At 40.0% G+C, this 27,113-nt stretch overlaps 3 protein-coding genes across 3 annotated transcripts in view; all 3 read right to left on the reverse strand.

Moving 5' to 3' along the window:
* Positions 1-1,852: 1,852 nt before the first annotated feature.
* srm (spermidine synthase) lies at positions 1,853-6,181 on the reverse strand. Its single transcript, XM_061272741.1, has 8 exons — positions 5,935-6,181; positions 5,547-5,667; positions 5,363-5,455; positions 5,003-5,156; positions 4,734-4,817; positions 2,893-3,038; positions 2,697-2,819; positions 1,853-2,611 (listed from the first exon to the last, which is right to left on the reverse strand). The coding sequence occupies exons 1-8, from the start codon at positions 6,063-6,065 to the stop codon at positions 2,594-2,596; spliced, it is 870 nt and encodes a 289-aa protein (XP_061128725.1). The 5' UTR covers positions 6,066-6,181; the 3' UTR covers positions 1,853-2,593.
* A 659-nt stretch (positions 6,182-6,840) lies between these two features.
* Positions 6,841-14,628, reverse strand: exosc10 (exosome component 10). Its single transcript, XM_061272566.1, has 25 exons — positions 14,443-14,628; positions 13,676-13,812; positions 12,722-12,845; positions 12,531-12,635; positions 12,292-12,451; positions 12,028-12,136; positions 11,876-11,951; positions 11,407-11,517; positions 11,185-11,328; positions 10,607-10,797; positions 10,376-10,532; positions 10,085-10,233; positions 9,911-9,961; positions 9,708-9,819; positions 9,586-9,633; positions 9,445-9,502; positions 9,043-9,158; positions 8,866-8,958; positions 8,708-8,776; positions 8,520-8,625; positions 8,051-8,124; positions 7,407-7,581; positions 7,241-7,305; positions 7,073-7,149; positions 6,841-7,002 (listed from the first exon to the last, which is right to left on the reverse strand). Exons 1-25 carry the CDS (start codon positions 14,566-14,568, stop codon positions 6,972-6,974), a joined length of 2,664 nt encoding a protein of 887 aa, XP_061128550.1. The 5' UTR covers positions 14,569-14,628; the 3' UTR covers positions 6,841-6,971.
* Positions 14,629-18,615: 3,987 nt separating this feature from the next.
* The window catches only part of LOC133145165 (contactin-3-like), a 54,123-nt gene continuing 45,625 nt past the window's right edge, over positions 18,616-27,113 (reverse strand). The window contains exons 19-23 of the mRNA XM_061268334.1: positions 26,967-27,076; positions 25,187-25,373; positions 24,538-24,650; positions 22,951-23,119; positions 18,616-22,020 (exon numbers count right to left, since the gene is read on the reverse strand). Of these exons, the coding sequence (XP_061124318.1) occupies positions 21,923-22,020; positions 22,951-23,119; positions 24,538-24,650; positions 25,187-25,373; positions 26,967-27,076 (677 nt within the window). The 3' untranslated portion in view covers positions 18,616-21,922. The remainder of the gene's footprint in view (positions 22,021-22,950; positions 23,120-24,537; positions 24,651-25,186; positions 25,374-26,966; positions 27,077-27,113) is intronic.

Below are 27,113 nucleotides of genomic sequence, written 5' to 3' on the forward strand. Positions count from 1 at the left end.
GTTGGCTATTCTGGTCTTGCATGTCAGTATTAATGTCACTCCTTAATAATGGAATGGTGACGCAGAGGCCGACGATGTTGTCTGCATGAATTATGGGTGATGTACCTGACTTCATGACTTCCAGTGCTACCACATGCGCTATGAAAGGGGAATAGGGCCATGTTGGTAAAAATAAATAAATAGACAATGACATGCAAGTTGTATATGTTTTTGAAAGAAAAAAAAGTCATATATTTGAGAAAAGTGTCAGTCTAATGGTAAAGATAGCTTTTGTTTTTTATTAAAAATGTGTATTTTCTATCAAACATTATATCATGCATCTTCTACAAATAAAGTCTCAGTCTTGTAAAATGATTTAGAAAAATAGTTGCATATTTTGTAAGGAAAGGTTTGTATGCTAATGTTCTTTTGAGTATAGGTTATATATATATATATATATAAAGATATATAAGATATATATTCAGATAAATATTGGTCCATCATAAGAACATTATTTTATGTGAAAGACTTGTAGGTTAGAATGTCCCGATCTGCATTTTAGGCCTCCGATCCCTATCCGATCTTTTAACCTCAATTTGGATCCAATTTCGAGTCCTGACCCAATATTTTGCCTTTAGTTAGTAGATTTCATCAATGAGTATTACTACTTTATTGGTAATCCCATGAAATCAAAATCTCACTGATAATTAAAGGTCAGCTTCAATTTAACATTTTAGATAATAGTAAAACGAAAAACACTGACTTGGTACAGTATTATCAAAAACAAAGTGCTATCCAAGTGATACTGAGATGGACTGGTTGTCAAGAGCAATAAATTCGACCAACCTTTCTGTGATCTTCTTTGCCCTCTTGTTTTCGTTGGAGTATTTGTCTCTTTGCTTTAGCAACCTTTCCATCCGCATTGCCATGTTGCAGACATTGCAAATGCATTTAGGACAGTCTTCACTCTTGAAAGTGAAATATTTCATAAATTCTGACACGCTTGCTTTGCACCGCCACGGAGGTTTGTTGTATTGCACAACTTTTTTTTCTTTTATGAAAAAAAAAATGTCAGAAGATACAACCTTTTCTTCAAAGAGAACTAATTCTTTCTGAGATTCCATTTAGCAAATCTCTGTGCAATTCAGATAACTACCGTCATCTGCTGGCATAGCTAAAACTACAATACAAAAATGTTACATTTGTAAAATCACCACGAGGAAATCCATAACTTACAGTACAGCCAATAACAAGTACATTAAATAATAATTTAAGACAATTTGTGATAAATGTTAAGTGGAGAAATGCAAAAACATTGAAACCTCACTTGGACCGACATCAAATTAAAGGCTGTCATCTAGTGTCTGGAACATGAAAGTGCAACAGAGACAGAAACCCCCTCCCAAAAGATGTCTGTACTTCTTTGTTATAATTTTGTAACATTACCTCAACATCCTAATTACATATCCATAGTGGCGGCAAATAAATACAAAACTCATTAAAAATCATTCATACCCTCGACTGTATGCAAAGGTGATTCAAGACTAACAAGCTCAGTGTAGTTTTTGTCAGGACTATGATTGGCCAGCGCTTAATTGAAAAAATCTATTATTTTGGTAAATAGTAACAGGTGAACAAAGCTTCTGTCATTCAGTGGATGAGCGCTCAAATGTTCTGTGACTGCCTTCACTATATTTTGCTGGCATAGATGGACATTATAAACGTAGCATTTGCTGTAGCCAACCGGATGGCTCAGTGGTTGGGAATTGCAGAGACCTTTGAAAATGGATTGAGCTTTGCAGCCAGAACTACGCAAAAGTACGTCACTGTACATTTCAAAGTCACAATTGATTTGATTCAACAGATTTATTACAATTAATGAGTTTTATTTAAAAAAAAAAATCCTATAAGATTCACAGTAATTGGTTTCAGATGTTAGCTAAGCAACCACACTGTAATATAATGGCTTCCCACGGTAAAGTTGAACATAGTCCAAACCCCAATAGCCAAACCCCCTGTAATCACATAACTTAGCTTTTGAACAAAAGTCTGAATTGCTTTTGTTCGAAAAATTAAACTTATCATTCATACCAAAAGAGAGTATGAAGCCGTTGTTGGGCTTTTAAAGGCAGCAAATGCTATCTCATACCGTACACAACCAGATTGAGAACCTATTGGGGAGCAATCTTTTCTGAATATATGAGGGTGTGTTTGTATACTCGACATACGCAGCCGGGATGCGCTGACATTCCAATGAGCACAGAATATTTCCATTGAAACTGGAGCGATACATTGCAATTACATGCAATGTTAGAACACATTTTGAAACAGTACAGTCCTTGAGCATGAGGTCAGGGTTGTAGGGGATCGTCATTTGCTTATGTGACGAGCTTATGATGAACATGGGTAACGCAACGCATGAGGAAATAAACACGGGTGGTGCTTAGGTCTGGAAGGGTGGGGAGAAACAGGGGGCGACTGACTGACCCCACTTTACAAACTCATCCTGAAATCTTGAGGAAACTACACTTAAAAGGGAACGGGTGCTGAGAAGAGGATGGGAAGCTGTATTTAGAGCCGGTGTAGGATGAACCCGCTGCTCTGCTGTGGCCAATCACGCTTCTTTGAGGACCTGTCAATCACAATGGAAAGGATCAGACCTACTTTTCTTGAAAATGGTATCTGCCTTCCCTCCATCATTTGTTAAGCACACTGACCTTTCTTGCAAACTCAGGAAGGACAAATGCTGCTTTGTGAATCTCTGTATTATAATATTTCAGCTTCATGCTTTCCAGGTCTCCCTTTGACAGCTCCTTTACCGGCTTCTGGAATTGCGTTTCCTGAAATAATCATTTAAATCAGTTGAGGGGAAATAACCGAGCAAGTTTATTTCTGGGGAAACGGGACACTCACAGGATTCTTACTGCAGAGCATGAATCCAATTTGGCCACTGGGATAAGTTGGGATGGTACCGTAGGCGTAGTCCACCACTGGGAACAAGGTTTTGCAAAAGGTTTGCATTTCCTTTATCAGGTCCAAATGTAGCCATTGACACTCTCCTGCACACATGACAAGAACAGTCTAAAATGAGCACTAGTGCTTGTGGGATATATTTTGTTAAATTTCACACAGAGACTGAAACATGGAAGGGATAAACTGGCCAAATGTCTTTTCAGATTGCTTTGTTTCCTTTGCATTACAGTCAATCCAAGACATTCTCAGGCCTTAAGGACAAAAACGCTCTAAATATATTTTGAACCCGCCAAAATTCATAGTATGAACCAAAAATAGACACTAACGTTAAACTATGATTGCAAACTATCATTGCAAACTCATCACAATTACACTTGAAAATACCTGGTCGACAGATAATTTAGCCGTAGAAATAAATGCATAGATTTTGCAGCCCTGTCTGCAATAGTAAAAACTTATGTCCCTGGCAGCAAACACTGCACCCACGGGAATCCTTGCCCATGGCATGGCTCTCATTGGTAGACCCATACACGCACACACAAAAAATACCCATTCCTGAAAAGTAACAGAAAGACACACATGAACAGTCAGCCATTTTGGCTTTTAGGACCCATTTTAGGACCATTTTGGTCATTTTCCGAAATGAAATTTGAACCAAGTATATAAGTGACGTGGGTGAATTTACAGGCCTTCCTCATGTTAGGTGTAACCCAATTCCATTTTGTAGTGGGTGATCAAGGTACCACTCTTAAGAGTTTCCTATGTGCTTCCCGCCGGCAAAAATGTACTGCTGCAGTAATGCTTTAGCCCCCCCCCCCCCCCCCCCCCCCCACTGTTCTCATATGTCTGCACGGTTATAGGATCCCTGTGTGCATGTGTGGCTTATGCAACATACGTATGTCACATAAGCGAAGCAGTCAGCACACACTTTTAGGCACGTGGCTTCAGGCTATAGAATATTATCTTGGTCTTTTGAATCCACATAATGTTTATTCATCATCAGTATGAGGGATATTTGAAAGGAATATCAGTGGGAGAAGAAAAATAATCAGTTATTTAATAAATACAAACATCCATGCAATATACAATAAATCAGAGCCAGGATTATTGGCAACACACCTGTAAAAGTTGGCAATGAAGTTTGCAAGGCTTTTTTCCAAATACAGTCTCCAAAGACATATCGTCGGCCACATAGTAGCATATTTGCCAGAGTTCTTTTTCAATATTTTTGGAAAACAATATTTAGAACTAAAGTTGGCATTTTTTTTCTTTCGCTTACTGGTTCGCCCGTCTGGTTTAAATGTTTGTTACAATACCACACCAGAAAAAACAAAAACATTAAGATAGGAAAATGTCGGTTCCCCTCTCTCATGCTAGTTGAGAAACCCTGAAAGAGAGTGTATTTCTTTGGAGAAATACATAGTGAAAAAATTAGGGGTGTGTATTTCTCAAGAAAAACTGATCCAACACATAAATCTCAATACGTGGGCTGTGATATGATTCATTTCTATTCCAATCAGTAGGATTACAATCCAGTTTCATATGTTATGTGTCAGTTTGAGAGGGTCTAGTCCTAAGAGTTTATTCTCACACTACAATAAGTCAATTTCAGACATCGCTCCAAGAAAAGTGGAGACATGTTTATAAAAAGTAGATTAACGTGGCATGATTCTGATGGATGGACTCGCTTATTTATTTATTTATTTTTAAAAATCAAAAAAGATTTTCTGATAAAGACTTTTTTCCCCCATTAATCCTAAAAGAAATGCAATAAAATGTACCCTGAGAGCAGAGAATTCCGCCTTTTGTCAATGCTGTCTTCATCAGTTGATAATAACTCTCCTTGAATAAACTCTCAGCGGGGCCTGCAACATGAGCACAATAAAAATCTTAAGACTGAAGGCAAGTCACACTTGTTTGTACAGTTCTCAATTATACAAGAGGCTCCCTGCGAGCCTACGGTTGACACATATTACCAATGTCCCCTGATCTAAACGGACCACTTCCAGGATAGACGCAAACACACTTTGTAAGATCTTATGAGACTTACCAACAGGGTCGGATGAATCCGTAATAATAACGTCAAAGGCATCTTGGTTTTTCTTCATAAACTCGAATCCGTCTCCAACATGGAGTGTGAGCTTTGGACTGAAAAAACCTTTCGCCATGCCCGGGAGGAACTTCTTTGAGACATCAATGACATCCTACACAGGAGATAAATGCAGGAGATAAATGTGGGGTTTGCTGTGAACATAGCATGATGACAGTTTAGATAAGTCGCAAATGAACAAGGGAGTTTACTGATGAAATCTTCGATAACTTAGTGAAATTTGCTGTTCAGCTCAACGTTAGAGAACAGCAAGTTGTGGGAAAAAAACAACTTCCATTTCAGCACAAAATTGTCCCTCACCTCGTCGATCTCACAGAGAACCACAGATTCGACCTGTGGATTCTTCACCACTTCCCTCAGCACGCCACCATCCCCACCACCGATAACGAGAACCTTTAAATAGGTGAGACACGTCTTACAATGCTCAAGGAATGACAAAATCACATTAAATAGATGTCATTTTCCGATTAAATGATTCGGCTACCTTCTTGGGGCAAGGGTGGCTGTACAGTGGAAGGTTGGCAATCATTTCTTGATATGCAAACTCATCCCTCTCCGTGCACTGGATCACTCCATCCAGTACCAACACATTGCCGTAGGTTTTACTGAAATGAACAAATTGCAGTCAACCGTAAGAGAAAAGCGACCTTTACAGTTGATTTCAAAACCTCTCCACATCGTTCCACAAAAACGCTGCATTTCAAAAGGTACACATCCTTAGGATAACCAAGTTTATCGATCGTAATTATTTTAGGAAGGTGTTGCGTTATTATCTTAAACTTCTTAAATAGATAGATTGGTGATACAAATACAGCAAGTAGCCCACTGGAGCTAGCAGCGTTAGCACAGTGCAGAAACAGTAAAGAACTCACCTCTTGAACACCAGCACATCTTGAAATTTGGATTTCTTATGATAGAGGACTTCGTCTACTTGGAGACTGGTAGCTTGGCCGGGCCATAGTGTGCACGTCTCCTTAAACCAGCCGTCTCTGATATTGTCCATGCCGGTCGCCCTCGAGCTCAGGTAAACGTGTTTATAAACCAGCCAACGTGACACGCGACAACGTTTTGACACTTACGATATGACTAACAGCCATACATGCTGCTTCCTTTCGGAACGAATAGCAGACGTCTGACGTCACGCTGCACAATTAAGTCATCCAATGGGGTACGGGCATACGAGCAAACGCAACATAGTTTGCTAGACTTCTCACCGCTGGCAACGCCCCAAACGCACGTGAGGATGAGGCGAGGTTGGAGTCAGTGCGCCTGCGCAGTTCTGAACAGGGACGACAAAGGTGCGGGGGAGTGTGAGGAGGTCCCTCTGTCTCCCTCTCTCTCGTGCAATCCTCTGGTCCATGACATACACGAGCACTGTTTCTCACAAAGTCCGATTACCAAACAGTTGTCCTGGTCCTTGGAGCTCGGTCCAAATGGCTTGTCTCAACTCAGGTCGCGAAGAATACTGTCATTATGCCATTTGTGCAGCCCATCCGTTTCGATTCCGTCTTCAACACCCGCATACTTATTTGACTGTCTTGGCGAGTCCCGAGTAATGCAGAAGTTTTCAATTGTGTTCAGATCTGCAAATTGGGATGAACATGACAAGCTTCTTGGCTTGGTGGTCTTTCCTTCATCTCCACCTTGATCAACCAAGCTGTCTGGGAAGAAGCATTATTCTGCTGAGTTTGGGAACAATGTCACAACTTTGAGTTCTCTCAGCATTTGTGAAGTCTTTTCAAACGTTTCTGTATATTAAATATATTTTCGGAACAAAGTGACAGCCAATCGATTTTTATTAACAGATTCTTTTAATATGTATTCACAAGGAAAACATTCCTACATATGAGGAAAAAAAAATTAAAATTAAAAAAAAAAAGATAAAATCCCAGGGCATAAAAGAAGATCTCTATCTTTTGGGCCAGTTGTGTCGAAATCCTCTGTTTAAAAAATAGGAAATAATGGTCATGGGATGGTTAAAAATATATATATTTACAATATAACATTTACCTGTTTGAGGTTCCGGCTAGGTATGACATACTTCTATTTCCAGCACCTGAATGACTCTTTTTCCCACCCGCCATTTTCTGTAAGATGAGAAAAAAACAATCTACTAAGCACTAAGAAACAGGTAAATTATGCACAACTGTTTTAAATAACAATAAATAAATATACTACCTTTTTCTTAGGGTCACAGGCTTGCCTGTTTGGATCAAACTGTGAGTTGTCCTTTGATTTAGTATCTGTACAAAACAAAACCCCTGGTTAAGTATATATACTGAATAGCATAACCTGGTGGTAAAATTCGTATAACTATTTAAATATAAAATGAGAAACACCATACCGGAAAACACTTTGAGGTCTGACTGACTGTAGTCAAAAGGCTTGAAGCTTTCTTGAGGAGAAGCTTTGGTCTTTTTCTTCTCTGCTGATTTCAGTTTCTTACTGGGCTTGGGAGTCGACTCTCCAGGCTCACTGGGGACCCTCTCACGTTTCTTTCCATCCACTTTTGCACATTCCTGATCAAATGGGTGAGCCACTATTATCATCACTACAGTTTGTATGAGATACAATGCGCAGCAAAACCTCAACTTACGAACACACGTGTTTGCCAACAATTCGAGTTACGAGCAAAACCTTCATCGACAAATTATGTCTATTTACATACTATTGTCAATATACAAACAGACTAGCGGATGGATCTTTTTTGTGCTTGTCGAGCTGAACAACTTGGGTGGGGATCAGTGGAGGAACTAAAACATAAGTGTTTGACAAGTGACGGACATATCGCTTTCCAATTCTGCCTCAGATGCATCATGTGACAGGTACAAACAGAACAGTGCACTTTTGTGAGTCATCAAATGTCAGAGTGGAATTCAAGTAAGCCATGTGTTAGCAACATGGTGGTGTAGATTAGAACGTTTTTTAAAAGGGATACCGACAGTGCAGTAGAACTGAATCGACAAAAAACGAGAGAAAAGTACTTACAGCAGCTTGCTGGCGTACGGTGGCCACATTCTGCAGGGACTCCTTGTAGCTTTCTTTAGCTTTCCGTCGTTCCTCTGATGAAAGAAATAGTAAAATTGCATTTGGATTATCATTAGTATTGAAGGGGAAGCATGGACAAATGACTTTTGCGTTCTTCGACGATGCTACAAGATGGCAGCAGAGCCCTTCAGTAATTGGTGCAAAGCAAATGAGTAGAGGTGAGGAGTCAATCTTCGAATGTTAGGGAGGATCCAAGGTTAACTCAGGTTGTTTGGGGAAGTTACCGAGTTCTGACTGCATGTTCATGTGCTTGCCTACTATCGGTGCATAGTTGAGGGAAAAAAAATAAAATAAATCAACGACGCACACATGTATATAAACATTACAGATTAGGTTCGCATTTTATTTGAATTTGTTTCTATCATAAGCAAATTGGTCACACTTACTCGGAAATTCAAGACACTGTTACCTGCTGCCTTCTTTGCCTGTTGCTTTGCTTCCTCCTTGGCTTTCTTTGCTAACTCCAGGTCCCTCTGCTGTTGTTCCATAGTCCGCAGTTTCCATCTTTGACTGATCTGAAAAACCAGACAGCTTGCTTAAGTTTCTGTTTTAATTTCACATTTGCTTCAAACTATAGCTGCATTTACTTTGCTGTACCTCAAATATCTTTGAAGAAGGGTCTAACTTTGCATTCTCATTGACGTGCACGCCACTGGAAGGCAAGTACTGGAATCACAGAAGTACAAGAAATATTGTGCCTGGGTTTACATGATAACCAACGTGGTCTGCTGGGCTGGTGTCTGGTCAACACTTACCATTCGAAAAGGGTTTTCAAAGGACTCGATAATACGTCTAGCTTTCATTTGAGCCACAGAAAGGGACTCTAGGATTTTTTTTGCTTCGGGCTCCTGCAAACAAGAAAAACAAAACCTACTTATCTACTCGTGGCTCACCTAGCTGTCTAAAGCATTTGGAGGAAAGCTTAAATTTACCTCAAACAAAGTAATTTTGGCAGATGCCACAAGACTACGTATTTTCTCAACATCCGTGTCAGATGCCGTGTTGTGGTCGTCATCAGAGAAGAGCACTCCTTGTTTAACAGGCAGCTCTGAGGAGGAAAAAGAGGTGACAGATAAATGGCTAGAGCCAAGGAATCTCAAAGTGTGCTTCAAAGTATCCTAACCCCTTTGTTGTTTCACGCAAGAAAGGGTGCCCGAATACAATGCGGTTCCACGCAACTCTTAGGTTCAATACAATTGCCACTAGTCTTCAAGAACTGTTTATTTTTAATCATCATTTGATTAGGTAGGAAAAACTGTCGCTTCAACATGTGCATCACAGCCAGCTAACGTTTTTTTTTTTTTATAAACGTGTGTATATAGAGTACAGCTCACCATCATCAGCAATGTGAACCCTGGATGTATCATGAGGGCCAAACAACGTAACCTTTGTCTGAAAAATGAACAGCAAAATTATAATAATTCCAAACATCTACTGCATGCAAATTACTCTTTTGCGACTGACAGGTTTCTCACCGTCCTTGTTGGTGTGAGTCCTTTTGATTTTGGCGTCGCAATTTCAGCCTGCGTGCAGAAACCCAAACCGATGACGAATGACATAAACAGGGCAAGAGTTGACGGGGTGGAATGCTTCTCACCTTGAGGAGAGGCATTTCTCGAGCCTCCTGCACTAATAAATGGAGCTCATTGACCTGCTGCCTCACCATTGGGGGAACAGGGTTACAGCAGGCAATGATGCCCTGAGGTTCTCTGAGCAGAAAATAAAAAAACACGGTGGTGAGTTTATGAATTAAAAAAGTGACTGAACAAATAGATGAGCGAGGAGACTGAGTCAATTTACTTGGGCAGCTCCTCAGATATCTTGATCATCATGTGGGTGGGCAAGACATATCTACCAAAAAAGATAGAAAAGAACATCAACTGTGTTGAGAAGAGTACAGTAAGATATTCCACTGAACGCGTGGGCAATGAAAACCTGTCTGAAATAGTCGCGATGCATCTCCAAACACCCTACCCAGTGCTTTCATCTTCCTGCCGAGCCAGCTTGTCCCTCCAGGCGAACAATAGTCTGAAGGCAGCGAGCTGTTGGGTGTTAAAAGACCTTTTCTGCTTCTTCTGGACCTCCAGATAAGATTCCTCAGTGAATATTGGCTTTGCATATTTCTGTGTGGGAGTAGGAATAGTGAGAATTAAGAGAAATATTAGAGAGAGTGAGCGCGCGCGAGAGAGAGGACAAGCGCTAAAGACGACTATATCAAAGTGGCATTTCAATTTCTTTGGAGCAGCAAGTCAAAGTTGTACAAACTTTCAGGGAAATGTCTTTGCTTTTGTTCCAGACACTCTGCAGCAGACCGGGCTGGCCATGGTTGAAGTCCAAGAGCTGCGCCTTCATACAGTCATAGATGTAGAGGAGATAGTGGGTGTCGCTGCGGGCATAGTGTGCCATCTCATCCGGCAGGGGCCTGTGGAATCAAGGCCGTGGTTTGAGCGACTACAGCATCCACAGAACAAGATCAAACTGAAAAAGGCACAATACCGGATCCTCCAATCGGCGAGTTGATAGCGCTTATCTGCATCTGTGCCACAGTAGTGCTTGAGCAGGTGGTCAAGCGAATTTCTGGCCAGGTTCAACACTCGACTGGCCTGGTGCGTGTCAAACAAGTTGACCACGTACAAGCCGAAGTCCCTCTGGAGCCACTCCATGTCCGAGTCTGCTCCGTGAAACACCTGATGGTCGAAATCAGCGTACTGATACACTGCATGACTTCATAATGATTGCGTTGCATTCAATTAACACAAACCTGGCCAAACTACACCTGCATACAACGCTCAAAGAAGAAACTAAACTGTAGGCGGCTTGTCACTTTTACCGATGCGTCATTGTGCAAGCATTTCAATGCAATGATACAGATGACACGATAACACTGGCAAAAATAATCAGTATCAGTTTCAAAAAATAGATTGAAGAGCTGAACCACAAATAATGATAAATAACCCTGAACCAATGGTAATCAATAATATGATTAGTATGATGTCCCTACAAAGCGTCATCTTAATATAAACAACCGCCCCCTCAAAAAAAAAGAAAGATAATTAGCAAAGCAATTGCAATACTTTGACTGTAGAGGGGTTGGTGAAGGACTCATTCAGGATGTACATCTCACTGCGGAGCTCCAAGGTGTCAATGATGAAGTCCTGCTCTCTGGTGGAAATCTGCATCAGACAGGTAACTCCCAGAAAGCTCCTGTATGAATGGTGCTGTCAAGCAGTTGGCGAGATGTTAGCTGGCAAATAATCATTGGCATTGAATTTGTGTCAAATTGAAATTGTACGTACCTCGAGATCCACTGCAAATTCAGACACCTCGTTGAGCTTCTCACTCAGAGCCACTAGATCTTCCAGTGTCTCAATGAACGAGCAGGGAGTCTCTTCTATAGGTTTGTACATCTACAATTGTAAACAGATGTGAGTGAGACCAACATCTGTTGGCAGGGACATGCGCTTAAAAATATATTATATAATTAATATCATTTGAAATTCACATAAGTGGAATTTTCAACTAAAGTGCTGTCAAGCTCTAGTTTATAACCAGCCTGCAGATTTAAGAAAGCAAACATGACAATTTGTTTTCCTTACAAAATGCGGGAATGTTGTTAACTGTCATTTATTCTGGCTATTGAACGGTGGTGCCATTTTGAAAGGCTTTCATTCTGGAAAACAAGTTTATTAACGACTTTTAAATTGACATCTCACAATGATGAGATAAAGACAGGACGGCATGGCTGAAAGGCTTCAGTTTGCCTACCTTGGGCTCCGTCTTGGACAGAAGGCTATCAGGCACTGTAAGATGATCCAATTCAAACTGGTAAGGGTGTGCAAACCTATTGGAGAAATGATTAAGTGACTTTAAAAAAACAGCAAAGGGCAAAAACAGTCCATGATAGGGAAAATTCTTACATGTCTTCGATGTGTTCTTGTGTTCGCTGATGGTGAATAAAGTCAGCCAGCGCCGCCGGGACATCTAGATCTTCCGGTCTCTCTTTCCGCATGTGTTTGGTGGTGAAATCTGTCCTCAGGACAAAAAGGAGCATGAGAACTGGTAAGCAATGGAAAAACAACACTCAATGGAACCACATTTTAACTCTTGAGAGATATGAAATATTTGGTGCTAACATCTCACGCATATTACAATAGCTATACATAATATGAAGAGCATCTTACATGAGGGAAGTGGTTTGAGCGCATTGGGTTTGATGAAAATTTTGGGAATAAATGGTGTGTTGCTATTGTCAACTTTCTCCTTGAATTTCAGCTGAGGCCTTTGGATATTCTTGGCTTGGAGCAGTCTGAACGTCTCAGAGCGACTTCCAGAACTCGAACCCTGATCAATACAAGCACCGTTTTAGCTCAGATGAGAGGCAGACAAACATATCTAGACGATGTGAGGCGAATGGGCCAACCTTGCGATTCCAGCTGGAGACGACAATCTTGGGAGGCTGAAAGCCTGCGGGCATGACAGGTTTCTGGCTCCTGTTCACGCCATCAGCCTCATCCAGAAGAATCCCCTGAGATTTGGATGCAATTTCTCAAGTTGCTTTGTAGTAAGCATTTTGTAACACAATCTGTGACACTGAAAAATAGTAGCACATACCACTTTCTCTAGGATTACATCGTTGGAGTCCACAACCAAGTCAAACCTCTCCTCCAGCCCAGTGAGCTTATCGCAGTCTCTCATGCGAGATCGGCAGCTGTGATGTTGCATGATCTGACTCATGCTAACACAGAGATACATGTCAGGAGATACAGCCTACTCCTCTCCGAAAGACATCCAAAAGAGGAATGTGAATCAATAGTTCCACTTTCATATTCAGTTATATACGTGTGAATCTGGTACTAGCGTATTAGATGTGCAAAAGTATTGGAACAGTTAGTTTAAATAGATTTAGGTGAATAAGACTTCATAAAATCCTTTGCTGACAGTAACTGCATCAAGCTTAATCTATGTTGGTTATGCAGTTTTTGCAAGCAAATGATTTAGAACCAAATATTAAGTATTTTGCACTTTCATTTATTTAAGTCTTTCAGTTGGAATACCTTGGCACAACTATTAAATTGCTGTCTCATTAAAAACATGATTTTCTACAACGTGCATTAGATGCGTAGCACGTCCGCCTCACAGTTAGGAGGGTGCGGGTTCGATTCCACCTCCGGCCCTCCCTGTGTGGAGTTTGCATGTTCTCTCCGGGCCCGCGTGGGTTTTCTCCGGGCACTCCGGTTTCCTCCCACATCCCAAAACCGTGCTTGGTAGGCCGATTGAGCACTCCAAATTGTCCCTAGGTGTGAGCGCGAGTGCGTATGGTTATTTGTCTCTGTGTGCCCTGCGATTGGCTGGCAACCGGTTCAGGGTGTCCCCCGCCTACTGCCCGATGACGGCTGGGATAGGCTCTAGCACGCCCGCGACCCCCGTGGGGACTAAGCGGTACAGAAAATGGATGGATGGATGGATGTATTAGATCCAGATGTAAATGGCTGTGGAAATACCACAGGGAATGTCTCTGACAGGTTGAGGTTTATTGGGGAGAATCATCATGCTTGAAGAACTCACCAAAGCAAGAGCTGATCTCCTTGAACTTCACAGAATTCCTGAAAATCAGGGAAGCTCCGATAGAAATCAAAGTCGTCTCCAGCTTGAGGCAGGCCGCCAGATGCTTTGGTGGCCAACAACACTGAGCCCAACCCATACTGCAAAGAAGAGACAGGTTTCACTTTAGACATTCAAGGATGCTTTTGCTTTTATGTGCATCCCAGGTCAGAGTTGTCAAAATATTCTTGAAACAGTCATGCATCGGAGATGTTATATATTACTTGGGGTGTAAGAGTAGGCCTACATGCATTTATATTCATTCTGTTTTTAGGTAACCAAAAATAAAATTTCAAATTAAACGTATGTATTCAAACTACTTGACTAACAAGACAGGAGAGCCAAGATATTAGGTAAAATTAAGATGTCCTATTTTGTGTATTGTGACGTTTCATTTGTGTCGATGCAGTTGTCAAGTTCATCCTCAGTAGGTAAGGTAGCCCGGAAAGGCCCTTGAAAATGTGTTGTTAGATGTAAACAAATATCGTTTATAATAATAAAATGAATTTATAATAAGACATGTCTTTAGTCATTCTAACGTCTTATAACACTGAATCGATTAATCGACGACGGCCAAAAACCACTCGTAGAGATATTTTAACACAATAGTACTAGTTTTAGTTAAAATATCGATGACAAATAGAAGTGAAACCAAAACGAAGTAACGTGCATCCACGTTGCTAGTCTCATTATTCCTTGCTCCTTAAAACCCACGCGGACAAAACACTTACCTTAACGAAAGCATCGACGTCTTCGTAACCAGGACAGAACTCTTTGTCTTCTCCTTCTGCAACGTTGGAATTAGTGTCGTCTTTCTTGCTGCTTGCGACGGCCTTTTTATTTTTTAAAGAGGCCATCGTGGTTTGTGTACATGTGAGAAATTGACTGACTAGCTTCCTCGTTTGCTTCTTTTACGCCGCTATTCGGACCCAAGTGTGTATTTTAAGCTCGGTAGCGATGTGGCATGTAGTGGCAACAAAACGCAACTGCATCTCAAATGATCTTGAGTGAACAGTATGTAACAAATCAGTAGTATAGCACGTTGTTGTTGTTGTTGTTATTATTGTTGTTGGTTGTGATGTTTTTTGTTTTGTTTGTTTTTTTACCATTTGGATATCCTGGGCTTACTTTCATGACATTTGGGTAATCGGTCATGCTTTTCACTGAATTATCACGCTCGTTCTGCTCAGGGGCACTTCGGACAAATTTCTCTACTGCACCAAGATGCTGGACCCACTGGGAGGCAGTGTTGACATTTGCCATCTGTTTCTGTGGCGTCACATTGAAATGGCGGTGACCATGTATGTTCACTATGACTAACCTCCTGTGTGGAGTTTGCATAGTTTGTCCGGTGGTAATTAAAATTCTTCAAATTATTTGTGGGTGACCTGAATGCAAGAACACCAACTTGGCTTCCCTGTTGGCCTAAACCACCAAGAAGCACTGACCTTAATTTCTACATTTTTAAATTAAATTTTAATATTTGCTCCAAAAATCGTGTTAACCTATTCTCTTTATTTTGTGGTAATTCTTTTCTTCCTTTTCATTAACGCCAAATCAGATTTGAGAACAAGTAATGCAGTGTCAAGATAAATTGCCCATGGTTGCAGTGCTGGCCCATGTAACGTAAACGACAGAAGCAATGGGATATTCTCAAATCCAGTTAAAATGAAAATGTATCTTTCAGAGAGAAATAAGTGCATTTTCCGTCCTAATTGGTTGCTCAGAAGCCAAGCTCCAAAACAAGCAAAATTGATGTAGCAATCTGAGCGTGGTAATATATTCAATATTACATTTTGTAGTTTTTGTCATGTCATTATCATCGAGAAAGTAATACTATTAACCATGATAATATCAATAATAAAGTAATATATGTTGTCAGATTTTTGTTGAATTCAGAATTAGATTGAGCATCAGGTGGATTTTTTTTCCCTTAAATCTGATAAAGTCCATAGTGTGCAAACCTTTATAGGTTGAACTTAAACAAAAAAAAGAGAATATCGCAAAGACCTGATGTGGTGAAAAAAAATCATAAAAGCTATAAAAATATGTTTAGGGACACAAGGGATTTTCTTTTTTTCTCACCAGGTTTTTTTTTTACCAGTGATACCTATTCTGAACATTTCCAAATTACCGTGTTTTTCCATGCATAATGGGCAAAATTTAACAAATTTATTGTCCTAAAATCTGGGGTGCGCATTATGCATGGGTACAACAATTTTTGAAGAAAATCTCCCTCGAAATAAAACTTGAAATCACACCTTTCTTCTTGTTTGTTGTCAATCGCGCATCGCATTCAGCCATCCTGCCCAACACACTTAGTCAGTAAAATTCATAATTGACGACACATCGTTTGATGCGATGGTGCAATCCTTGATGGTGTGTTATTGTCAAATATTGTTTGTTTTTTTAATCTCCATCGCAAACCGGATATCATACGGAGGCCGCCATTACAGATGCGCAGAACGGATGCGCAAGACACGTCAGCTATATAAAGTGCGAGAGTTCAGTTCTCTACCTAAATGCGTATTACAGGTAATATTTTATTTCACAACACTTTGCCTTGTTCCTTTCTTCTCTGCTGTTCACTTCAAACACACTCCATACGAACACAATGCTCGCGTATCAGACGCTTGCTCGATCACCTGCTCGTTTGCTGTCTGTCACAATGTACCCTACAAAAATCCGAAACATTTCTTCGCTATCGAGTTTGCTAGCGCATGCGCAGTGATACTGACCGGCAGAATAGTTAGTTAGTTAGTTTATTGTTTAGCACATATTATTATATCAATAACTGTGCAAGGAGGGAGACGAAGCCTAGGGCTTGTAAAGAGCTCCGCTCCTTCTATAATAACATCCGGTTGTTCCCAAAGATGATCTTTTTTCTGAAATAATTTTACGTTTACGGACTTGAGTAAGAGTCAAAATTTGGGTGCGTATTATACGTGGGTACAGGCTTTTTTCCAGCATCAACATGCCATTTTTTGGGTGCGTATTATGCACGGGGGCGCATTATGCATGGAAAAACACGGTACGTATTTTACACAGTTACGTGCTCTTCAATTGTTTTTTTGTACAGTATCTCTAAGATTGTGACCTGATAGTGTGCCCCACTGAAGGTCCAGGGTCAAAATGGGCAACTCACCATTGTGTGATAACAAATGTTTGTGATTCATTTTACAGGTCATTTTTGTGACTGGCTGGCAACAATCCAGCATGTACTACACTTCTTACCCAAAGTCAGCTGTTGTAGGCTCTAGCTTACCAACATCCTCTAATGAGGACAAGCACCATGGAAAATAGATGGATGTGATTTGCCGCCAACATCTTCACTGATGAGAGGCGTGTATGCTGTCTCAGCCGATATCCCTAGATAGAAGAGCGACTCAACACAAGATGCAGTTCAGCAATACACATACGTACAAAAGGGGAGCACGTTGAGTGTGCAGAAGTTACCTATTTCCTGCTGTCTGCACTGCAAAAGAAAGTTTCAGTTTCCTGACACGGTGGTCAATACATGGAGGTGAAGAGCCATCGCAAAGTATCGACACCCCAGGTCGTTATGGATGATCTGCGATGTGTGAGGAGAAACCTCTCTTTTCCTCACTTCCTCTCCTCATTGATCTCACCACAGGCTCCTCTGCTTCTTATTATCTTAAAAGCATCTCTGCAACACTGCCTCAATCGATATTTCACAGTAGCTTTGCATGTCATTCTGTTGTTTTAGCGCTAACGGTGTGGACTCCAGCAATTGTGAACTTCAACGGAATTGTACACTTGCAAGACTATGAGTTTAACGGGACATAGAGATTTTGTGAAGATTGAATTTTTAATGATGTGCATGCAAATAGTTGTATTCGGAGTACCCGCCCACCAGTTTTCAGAAGCTGAGCCGTAATTGATTGTGACCTGGCTGGCAACTGTGATGTCATTTTCAGTCGATAGCAAGTGACAAAATGGCTGCCCACTGAAATAGATAGAAACGGGTGAATTCTGTTGCTTAACTCGTATTCCATAAACAGGATATTTATAAGAATGTCCTGTTTAGACTAGCTGGAGGCACATACTACATATTATTGCAAAGGAAATGTTGGGGTTGACTTCCCCTTTAAATACATTCAAATGGTTTTGTCCCATATTCCCTCTCTGAGCTCCTCCAGCCAGCCCTGTGCGCCTACTTGGTACTTCACAGACGTGACAGCAGGTCCCAAGGACCAACAACCCAGAGGGGATCGAGCCTTTTCTATTACGGGTCCCTGTCTTTGGGATGACCTCTCGCTAAATGTTAAGCAAGCCCCCTCTATTTGTCCATGACTATAATTTTTGACTCAGCTTTGTTTTATTGTTTTATGTTGTTCGCTGTATTTGTGTTATTGATTTGTTTTTGTACTTTTTGTTATTGTATGACTGATTTTTATTCACTTTGTATGGAACAATGGTTATTCTAAAGCACTCTAAGTTGACTTGAGTCAATGCCATATGCTTGTGAAAGCTGGGTCAACAACTCAATATTCAACTTTGAAATCCATTGTTTCCTTCCATCCATCATTCTGCACCCTTTCATTCAGGAAGCTGGCGAACTTGTGTTCATTTTTTAAATGCTATTTTTACGTATGTCAGAGAATATGAATAACCAGTTAATGAAAGATGCTACAGTGCAGAGGCATTGGATTCCATGTCATAATTTCCTTTATGAGATAGATTTTAACAAATAGGACAACTACCAATTAATTAGAAATGGCATAATATTTTGCAATTTAGAGCTTCTCTATTCCCCTAAGGCACCACATATTTTTGACCTGCAGTAAAAGACAATAAAGCTGCTGATGCGGAAAATGACAGTCATATTTTGTGCTGTATAGTGTAGACAAATGCAGTCCAAAATCTCACTTGATTTTGTTTGTTTTTATTAACTGCCTCATTTAGAAAACACAAATGCACCAAACAATATTATTCATGCACGGCTTCAGCATATCAAGATCAGCAAATGACTTTTCAATATGAAAACCCTCCAGCCACGATCTCATAGAGATCACTTGCATGGCAAAATACATACAAGAGAGAACAGAAAGGCCAAGCGTGGTCATTTGGGGCACGCAACTTGTCATTTTGTAATCAGTTTTGCGGCTTTTTGTGTCTGATCTGAAATAAAAGGCATTGAAAGCCTGTCTGCAACCCTGGAAATTGTTACTTTCTGCTCATGTGTTTTTCAAGTTCCACTGAGAATTGACACCACCTCAGTTATTAGTCTTGCCTTTGCCGGACGCTGCTTCAAATTAAGTACACCATTTTGCCAGCATGTCCTTATTTCTTTTAAAACAACACTTGACCTTTGTGCAGAATTGCTCAAGAAAACAAAAATCCAAACAATCAAAGTCAATAAAACAAAGAGTCCAAGAGCCTGGCAGCACTCACACTTAATTCATTAAACATCGCCACTGCACTGGTAATTTACAAAAACAGAGATGTCGCCATTGCTTTGCTGTACCCAAAACGCACATTAGAAATGCTTTTTTTTTAACTTTTCAATATACAATCATACAAAACTGAAAGATATGTTTCCTGCGTAAAGATTGGTAAAATGACATTCCTTAATGTAATCATGTGCACAAAAGAACTGCATACAAAGATGTAAAAACAACAAATGTGAATGATGGAAGGACGCATTTTGTTTTCTAATGCAAACACTGCGGCCTTTAAATAGATCCCTTTCCTTTGCACCTGAAGTTGTTTGAGAGAAACACCCGATTCTAACTTGTGTTCGTCAACGTCGCTTTCCTTTAAGATCACAATGAGCGACAAATCTTGGCACATTACTTCCCTCAGTCCTGCTCAAATTTATTAAGCTGCTTTGATTTCTGCTCAATAATGGCATCTGTCTGGATTCCCCATTCATCAAGTCAGTGTTTAAACGGAGCCGCATGTATTTGTATAGCTGATGTAAACCCCACTGGCCATTAAAAGGACATTTAACACATGAAATAAATGTGGCTGGCTTGAATACAACCAACAATGACGACGAATACTGCACATACTGTAAAGAAGCCAATCCAACAGACAACAACGGACAGATTCACAAAGTGATAAACACAGCTGAACATACACTTTGCCAAATAAGCCGGTGGCGAGAGGGCGACGATCAGACTGGCATGTATTTTTTGTTTGTTGTTTTGGCAGCTCTTGAAACTTCCCCTGCTGACTGCAAACAAGTGCGTTGCTGGGCAATGGCATCGCCCAGATGGATTTCGCTCTTGATTACTGTGTTGAGTGTATGCCTTATTAATTGAACAAAAATGTCAGGGATGAAACGAAAGAAGGCTTGTAACGGTTTTCCCAGAACTCATAGTGACATTTTCAAATTGCTTTGGCAAATTGACTGAATAATGAAACTTTGTGTTGCACTCGTGGCCGGCAACTGACGTTAATGCTTCAGGAGGGGGAGAAAGAGAATAGAAATACTGTAATGTGTTCCTGCAATAATTTACTAGAACAATGGACTAAAAGTCCAGCCTGACATTATGCTTAGAAATGGACTAATATTAGTTGTATTCCGCCAACGACACACTCCATACTCAAAAGTGTTGCACTTAAACCATTAAATGAAAAGAAAAGAAATGCCATTTTGTGCTGTAATTTATAAAGCGTTTGGGGACAAGTCTGGGAGCGTTACAACCCTTCAAAATTAAAAAGGGGCAAATGACACACTATGTACGATATCACCACTGTCAGGCCCAATGATATTTGATTGCAATAAGGTCCACTACCAATTTTGTACCAACGAGCAGCGTTTCCCAAGCAAAACAACTTTTTTTTTCTGAAAAGATGTAACTTTGGAGATACGTGGATTTCACTTGAAACAATCAAAATATTACAAAAGGTAATATACTGTAGGTAAAATGCATTAAAAGACCGTCGAGGGTGAAATGACAAACTCTAGTAATATTAAAGGTGGCTATTCATAAAAATGATGCCATGCTAATAATAAAACAATTAACAAAAAGTTATTAGGAAATGTTAAAACGAGGGGAATAATGGTGGTAATAAGATACGTGAAACAGATCTGGTTAATTGCAAATTATGCTAAACTTAATTATTTTTTTTTGCCAGTAATGGGAAGTGTAAACTGTCCAAGTTATTATAGTATCACGGTAATAAAAAAAAACCCAAAAAACAAAGAAAAACATGACTTCCAAATGCTTAACTGCTTAATTCCTCCATAATTCTTTTGTTTCCATTGCATTCCAAACATGGTATTGAATAACCACAAAAGTACCAAGACCTTCCATATAGTTACAAGATACTGACCACTGTTTTACTGGACACTGAATGCTTACAAACTGAGCAATAAACCTTTTGTTTTTAACCCCTCGTGTGCACAAGCTCAAAAATACACCAGCAAATGACCTACTATTTTGGTCATAGTCATTTGTGATCTTTCAAAATTGAATTGAATTGAATTCTTTTATTGTCACTGTTAACGCAGTGCTAACTGTGAAAATCAGTTTGGCAGAATGTATCTATTAATCTACTGTCATATAAAGTGTCATCTATTTGTTTCAGTTATCTGTGATGTGTTGATCCTCATCCTCACACCTCCAACCAAAGCTACAGTACAAGTCCGAAGTAAAAGTACTCGAAGATCCATTTGACGCAATCTCCTTGCAGATGCACAGTAAAAGACTAATCCATCAGTTTGTAAGAAAGTACAAGGACTGCTCTGAAGCATAAAATCCTTGAGGAACCCTCATGCTAAACGGAGCGCTCCATAATCAAATCACACAAGGTAAATTGACTTTTATGAGTTGGAATCTGGGACGGGACCTCCAACAAGCAAGTAAAGAGGAAGATGGCTGTTTGTGTCGTTCTCCTCCGTCAATGAGCGCTTGAAAGGCACAGACACGTGTGAAGGATTGTGCTCCTGCTTGCCAATTGAGACAAAGGGAGGAAAACCCTTAAATACAAAACGCCACTTCTCATTGCCGTTGTCCGGAATACACAAACATCATCATGAAAGTCCGTGTCTGGGACCAAAATGATCGGAAGGCTAAAACTACTGCGGCACATGAATGGAAGGAAGTAAGGCATCTGCATCATTCTAGAGTAGAGACAAAACAAAAGGCTGAAATGGAAAAGGACAGTGCTTCGACACCTCTTCGACCTCATCCCCGCTAAAACAGCACACTTCCAAAGCAAAAAGACAGAGCAAATGCATCACAGTGTCGACCGGAATGTTGATATTGCACTGGCAAGGAGCAGGAAGGGCAGCGATGCGTCCGCATTCGAAGCTCTCGAGCCGCGAGCACTCATACCTGTAGCACACACAGAAGGTACAAACTGATGTTAAAAAGCTATCTGAGCTGATCAATGCTTGCTAGTTTAAATGTGATTGCGCTGGAAGATACAGATGGTTAAAACGACCCAGCCAGACCCAGCTCATGGAGCGAGGTGGAAAAGAAAACCGCTTTGTGTGTAAAACACCGTACACAGAAAACTACAACAACTTTGTTCTGGTAAGATTGCATGTTTTATTTTCTTAATACTATTACACACGCTCTTTTCTCATTTTTTTACCAATACTCCATCTGTGCTTAAATTACTGCCAACACAGGTCATCTAGAATTAAAATGCAGTGAGCTCATAATGAAGAGAAGAATATGATTCATATAAGAAAAATCCATCATGCAACATATTTCCCATGCCACATACTTATTAAAAATAAGAGCACTTAAAGGAATCGTTTTTTTTCATACAATATTTTGACTTATGCCTCTCTCAACACGTGTTTTTGGGGGACTGAACATAAAATGTAGCTTTATGTGTAAATGATTGTTTACACTTGAAGGCGAGCCCCCGTGGAGTCACACACACGACAGTCATTTCATTTGGTAATAGAGGAAGTCTCTCTGAGACAGAGATGAATTGTCCAGCAATATTCAGCCAAATATAAACCCCTTTGGCCCGCTGAGTGTGCTGGGGACTCGTGCATTGTTGTTTGAAATTAAAATCAAATGTAATTATTTAAAAAATGATTTGAAAAATGTGAAGTGACTTAATTTTCGAGAACAACTTAAGAAGAGTAGAAATAATCATGGTCAGCGTGCTTAGTATTATTAAACTTAAAATATTGTAATAACATTGCATTTATTGTGGGTAAATAAAAGCGTTGCAACCATGTTTTGCTTTCATGCAAGAGTAAAGGCTCTTCACTTGAACCATTCAAACGTGAAACGGGTGCTTACTAAGCTGGTGGACTCGAATGGCATCAGAAGCAGGGCCCAGGCCTCCTTCACTCAGGGACTGGATGTGAATGATGTACTCGTCGTCGACCTCGGAGAGCGTCAGCTCAGCTGTTGAATTGGTTGTTGTGAGCGTGTTTACTTCTTTGAGTTGACTTCTCCTGTATGACAACTGAAGAGAAAAAAATGGGATGAAATGAACATCGGCATATATACATATATATATACGTATATGTATATATATATATATATATATAACATATATAGTTATAAAACTATAACTCATTTTTGGAGGGAAAAAAAAATCAAAAGGGGGGGGTCAATTATACAGTGGGCTTAATAAAAACCTACAGGTTGTAAAACAAAATATACGACACTCTCTAATTTATAGCGCATTGCAAATGCAAAATTTCTGTAAATGAGAGTACATTTAAAAGCAGCTATAGAGTTAAAGACATTGCAAAGCAAAGTAAAGAAACAAAACAGCTTATCAATATTACTGCGTACAGCGCAAGAGTAAAATTTGCAGAATATGCCCCGTGGGGACAAGCTGTATAGAAAATGTATGTATGTATGGATTTTGAATAGTTTGTAATACCTTAATAATAGGCAATAGAAAAGAGCAGAACATTCAAATATAAAAATATAAACACGTAACGATGAGCCCTTCCATATTTCTACATGTAATTTGTTGAAAAAGGGTCGGTAAAATGGTTATCTTGTTATTTTTGTTTCAAAAAAGAAATGGAAAATACAATTTTCTTTTTTTAATTTGTGTTTCAAAACTAAAAATAGAATGCACAGAAGGTACACGGACCTACATGAAGGAGGGAGTTAAGAACAATTTGAAATGGCAGTAGTTAAGTGATAGCACAAAAGCAAGCTTCTAAGAGAAAGAAGAAAATGCAGAGAGAAGCTTATTAGAACATCAGAAATTGATCTTTTTTAGCGAATCAGAGTTTAATTACCCGAAATCAATCCATTTTCTTCTTCTTATCTTGTTCAGTGTCATGGGGAGCTGGAGCAAATCCCAGCTGACTACAGGCAAAAGGCTGACTGCAGCCTGCATAGGTTGCCAGGCAAGGTACAGACAAGTTTTCACAGTAACTCTGTCACCATCACTGAGAGCAAACTGAACCATCGTGGCCTGCACCAAAGTAAGGACTGAATCAAAGCTGCAAAGTTGCAACCAGCTAGTGGTAGAGTGTCCGCCCTGAGACTGGAATGTTGTGGGTTCAAACCCTGGCTGGGTCGTACCAAAGACTAAAAAATTGGGACCCATTTTCTCCCTGCTTGGCACTCAGCATGAAGGGATGGAATTGGGGCGTTAGATCACCAAATGATTCCCGAGCGCGGCACCGCTGCTGCTCACTGCCCCTCTCTCTCCCAGGGGATGGATCAAAATCACACGGGGATGGGTTAAATGTAGAAGACAAATTTCACCACACCCAGATGTGTGTGTGTGTGTGACAATCATTGGGACTTTTTTTTTAATTTAGCAAAACTGTGTCGTAAACCGTACCTTTGGTGGCAATCTAATAAAATTGTTAAGAGCCGTACATGGCAGTGTCAAATAATGCAATAACTCACCTGGTAACCTGTAACTTCTGACTCGGACTCCAGTGCCACCACAGGCTCCCAGTAGAGAGAAAGTTGGGAGCCGATTAGGGTCCATTCGATATCCACAGGCGGCTGGGATGGTGCTGTGACATGATATATATTTAGGTAATGCGCCTAAAATAATTTGTTTGATATAAAAGAACCAGTGAAGTGATATGATATATATTCAAAGTTAGAAACTGACAAGAAACACTGTGAGGCAAGGAACAAATAAGAATGAGCAAATTATTATTATGAGTAGTAGTCATAGTATCTAAATATATATAGTATATATAGATATATATCACCATTATTCATGTTAACTGCCACCGTTCACAATACAAATAATTCAACACTAGGAATTTTCTGGAGTCAAAAGTTATATTCTGGAAGGAAAATTTTGGCCGAGTCCGTCACTTTTTGTAATGGTCACACAGAGAGTAGGTTGTTGTTGCACTGGGAATACATTACATGTACTCAGTAATTGACTTTGTCTTCCCTGACATTAGCAGAGAAAATAAAAATAAAACACAGAGGCACAAAACAGAACACAGCAGCCACCATAGCTTGTACCTCGAGATAATCATCCTCGTGTAAACAAAATCAAGCAGCAGAGCGGCAGGGTGTCTCAAAGACTTACGGGTTTTTTTTGTGGTGACATTGATTGCAGGAAGGAAGGGGCCGGTGCCCGCTGTGTTGAAGGCGCTGACAGTCAGGAAATACTGCGTGTGCCCTGCCAAGCCGCTAACTGTAACCGAGGTGTAGTTCCAGGGAACGCGAACCTTTCCCATAGTCTCTGGTTTTGTGTCGTCTTCCCAGTAGACCACCTATGTGCGACCGATTTCACATGGATTGAAACAAACTGTCATGACTTGAAGTCACAGAAATTCTCATTCTATATGTGGTTAAAGGCCAGCAGGACTTTTAGGGATGTGTCGGAATGTGCTATCGTTAAATGATCAGCTCTGACTGTATCCTTTGAAGTGAGATCACAGCATCGATGTATCCGATGGTCTGCCGTCTTTATTTTATTTTACTTGCTTATTTTGCCAACAAAAAGAAGAATAATAGTATATCAGAAATGAAAATGACTGCGATGAATATAAGAGGTTTTCAGAGATATTCAACCATTAAATAAGATGGATGCAGCAGTCTACTTGTGTCACATCGGATCACCACACCATATCTCAAAAGGGACCAAATTCAATTATCAAAATTATATTTTTAATCAGAACAACGTTTCAACTACATAATTTTTCATTCACGGAAATATGACCTGCTGGACATTTGAATGTAGAGAGATACATTTTAGTGTCATAGATGTATTAACAATAAAAATAAATACATTTCAGACACATGTAAAGTACATTTTATTTCCTTTTTAGAAATAAGTTCTCTACTACATCAAATGCTCAACAAAGCATATGATTTTTTTTAATAAACGCGGTCCGTTCATATGGTATTGTAACAATTAGTTCACAAAGCACGTACTGATATTTTCACACGTTCAGACTACAACACTGAAAGTAATAAGACTACCATTTGCCCCCTTGATACTCTCATCTCTTAGATATGAAATGACACCAAAAGAAATTTTATGAGATGGACAGTTTTAAGCAAACATGCTGTTTTTTTTAGGGAAGAAAGTCATATCGCCACAATTTGTTGAGTCAGACCTCTAAAACCAATCTCTAGAGAGTAATAACTGCGATAAAAATGAACTTTTTGCATAATCTAAAAATAATTGATTTATTAACATTCATGAAAGCAGAACATACGTACACTTGGTTTGAAAATCAAATTGCAGTGTTACCCTTAATAATAATAACAATCATAATAATGTCACCCAGCCTATGTTGCACTTCTGTTTGGATGGATCTAAACATGTTTTGGAATTCAAGACTTCAAGAATTCATTTTGGGTGATAGGCTGGAAATATTTGGGCAACCAATTCTTAGTGTTTTTGAACTCCAAAGCTTTGCGAGCATGAAGATTTTCATCCATGCTGATGGCACTCAGGATTTTGACATGAGATCCAGTGTTGTGTGCGGCCGCTGTATTGACTATGTTACCCTATAATTGACACCCACCATGAAAAGTGTGGTCAGGCAGTTTACTTTTGTTCCTGTGCAAACAATCGTTCATGCTGCTTGTCACAACGGTACAAAGCGCTATATAATTTGCGCTACAGAAGCAGTTAAGATGAACCAACCGTTTCCTGGCAACAAATGATCTTGTTGAAGACAAACATCTGAATCGTATTGCATGTGATTTCTGCTTTTCAAAATTAAAATAATAAATATTCAGTTCAGGGTGTCCCCCGCCTACTGCCCGATAACGGCTGGGATAGGCTCCAGCACGCCCGCGACCCCCATGGGGACAAAGCAGTACAAAAAATGGATGGATGGATTAAAATGTACCTCATAGCCGAGAACCTTTTCAGGGGTGAAGGAGAGAGCCTGCCAATTCACTTCGATCTCATAGGCTGAGACACTTCTGGCCCAAACTCCCACTGGCACCCCACTTGGCTCTGAAGCAGACAATAGGAGACGGACTTAGCATCACCG

The sequence above is a fragment of the Syngnathus typhle genome, linkage group LG2 (assembly GCF_033458585.1).
Source record: "Syngnathus typhle isolate RoL2023-S1 ecotype Sweden linkage group LG2, RoL_Styp_1.0, whole genome shotgun sequence".
Classification (NCBI taxonomy): Eukaryota; Metazoa; Chordata; class Actinopteri; order Syngnathiformes; family Syngnathidae; genus Syngnathus; species Syngnathus typhle.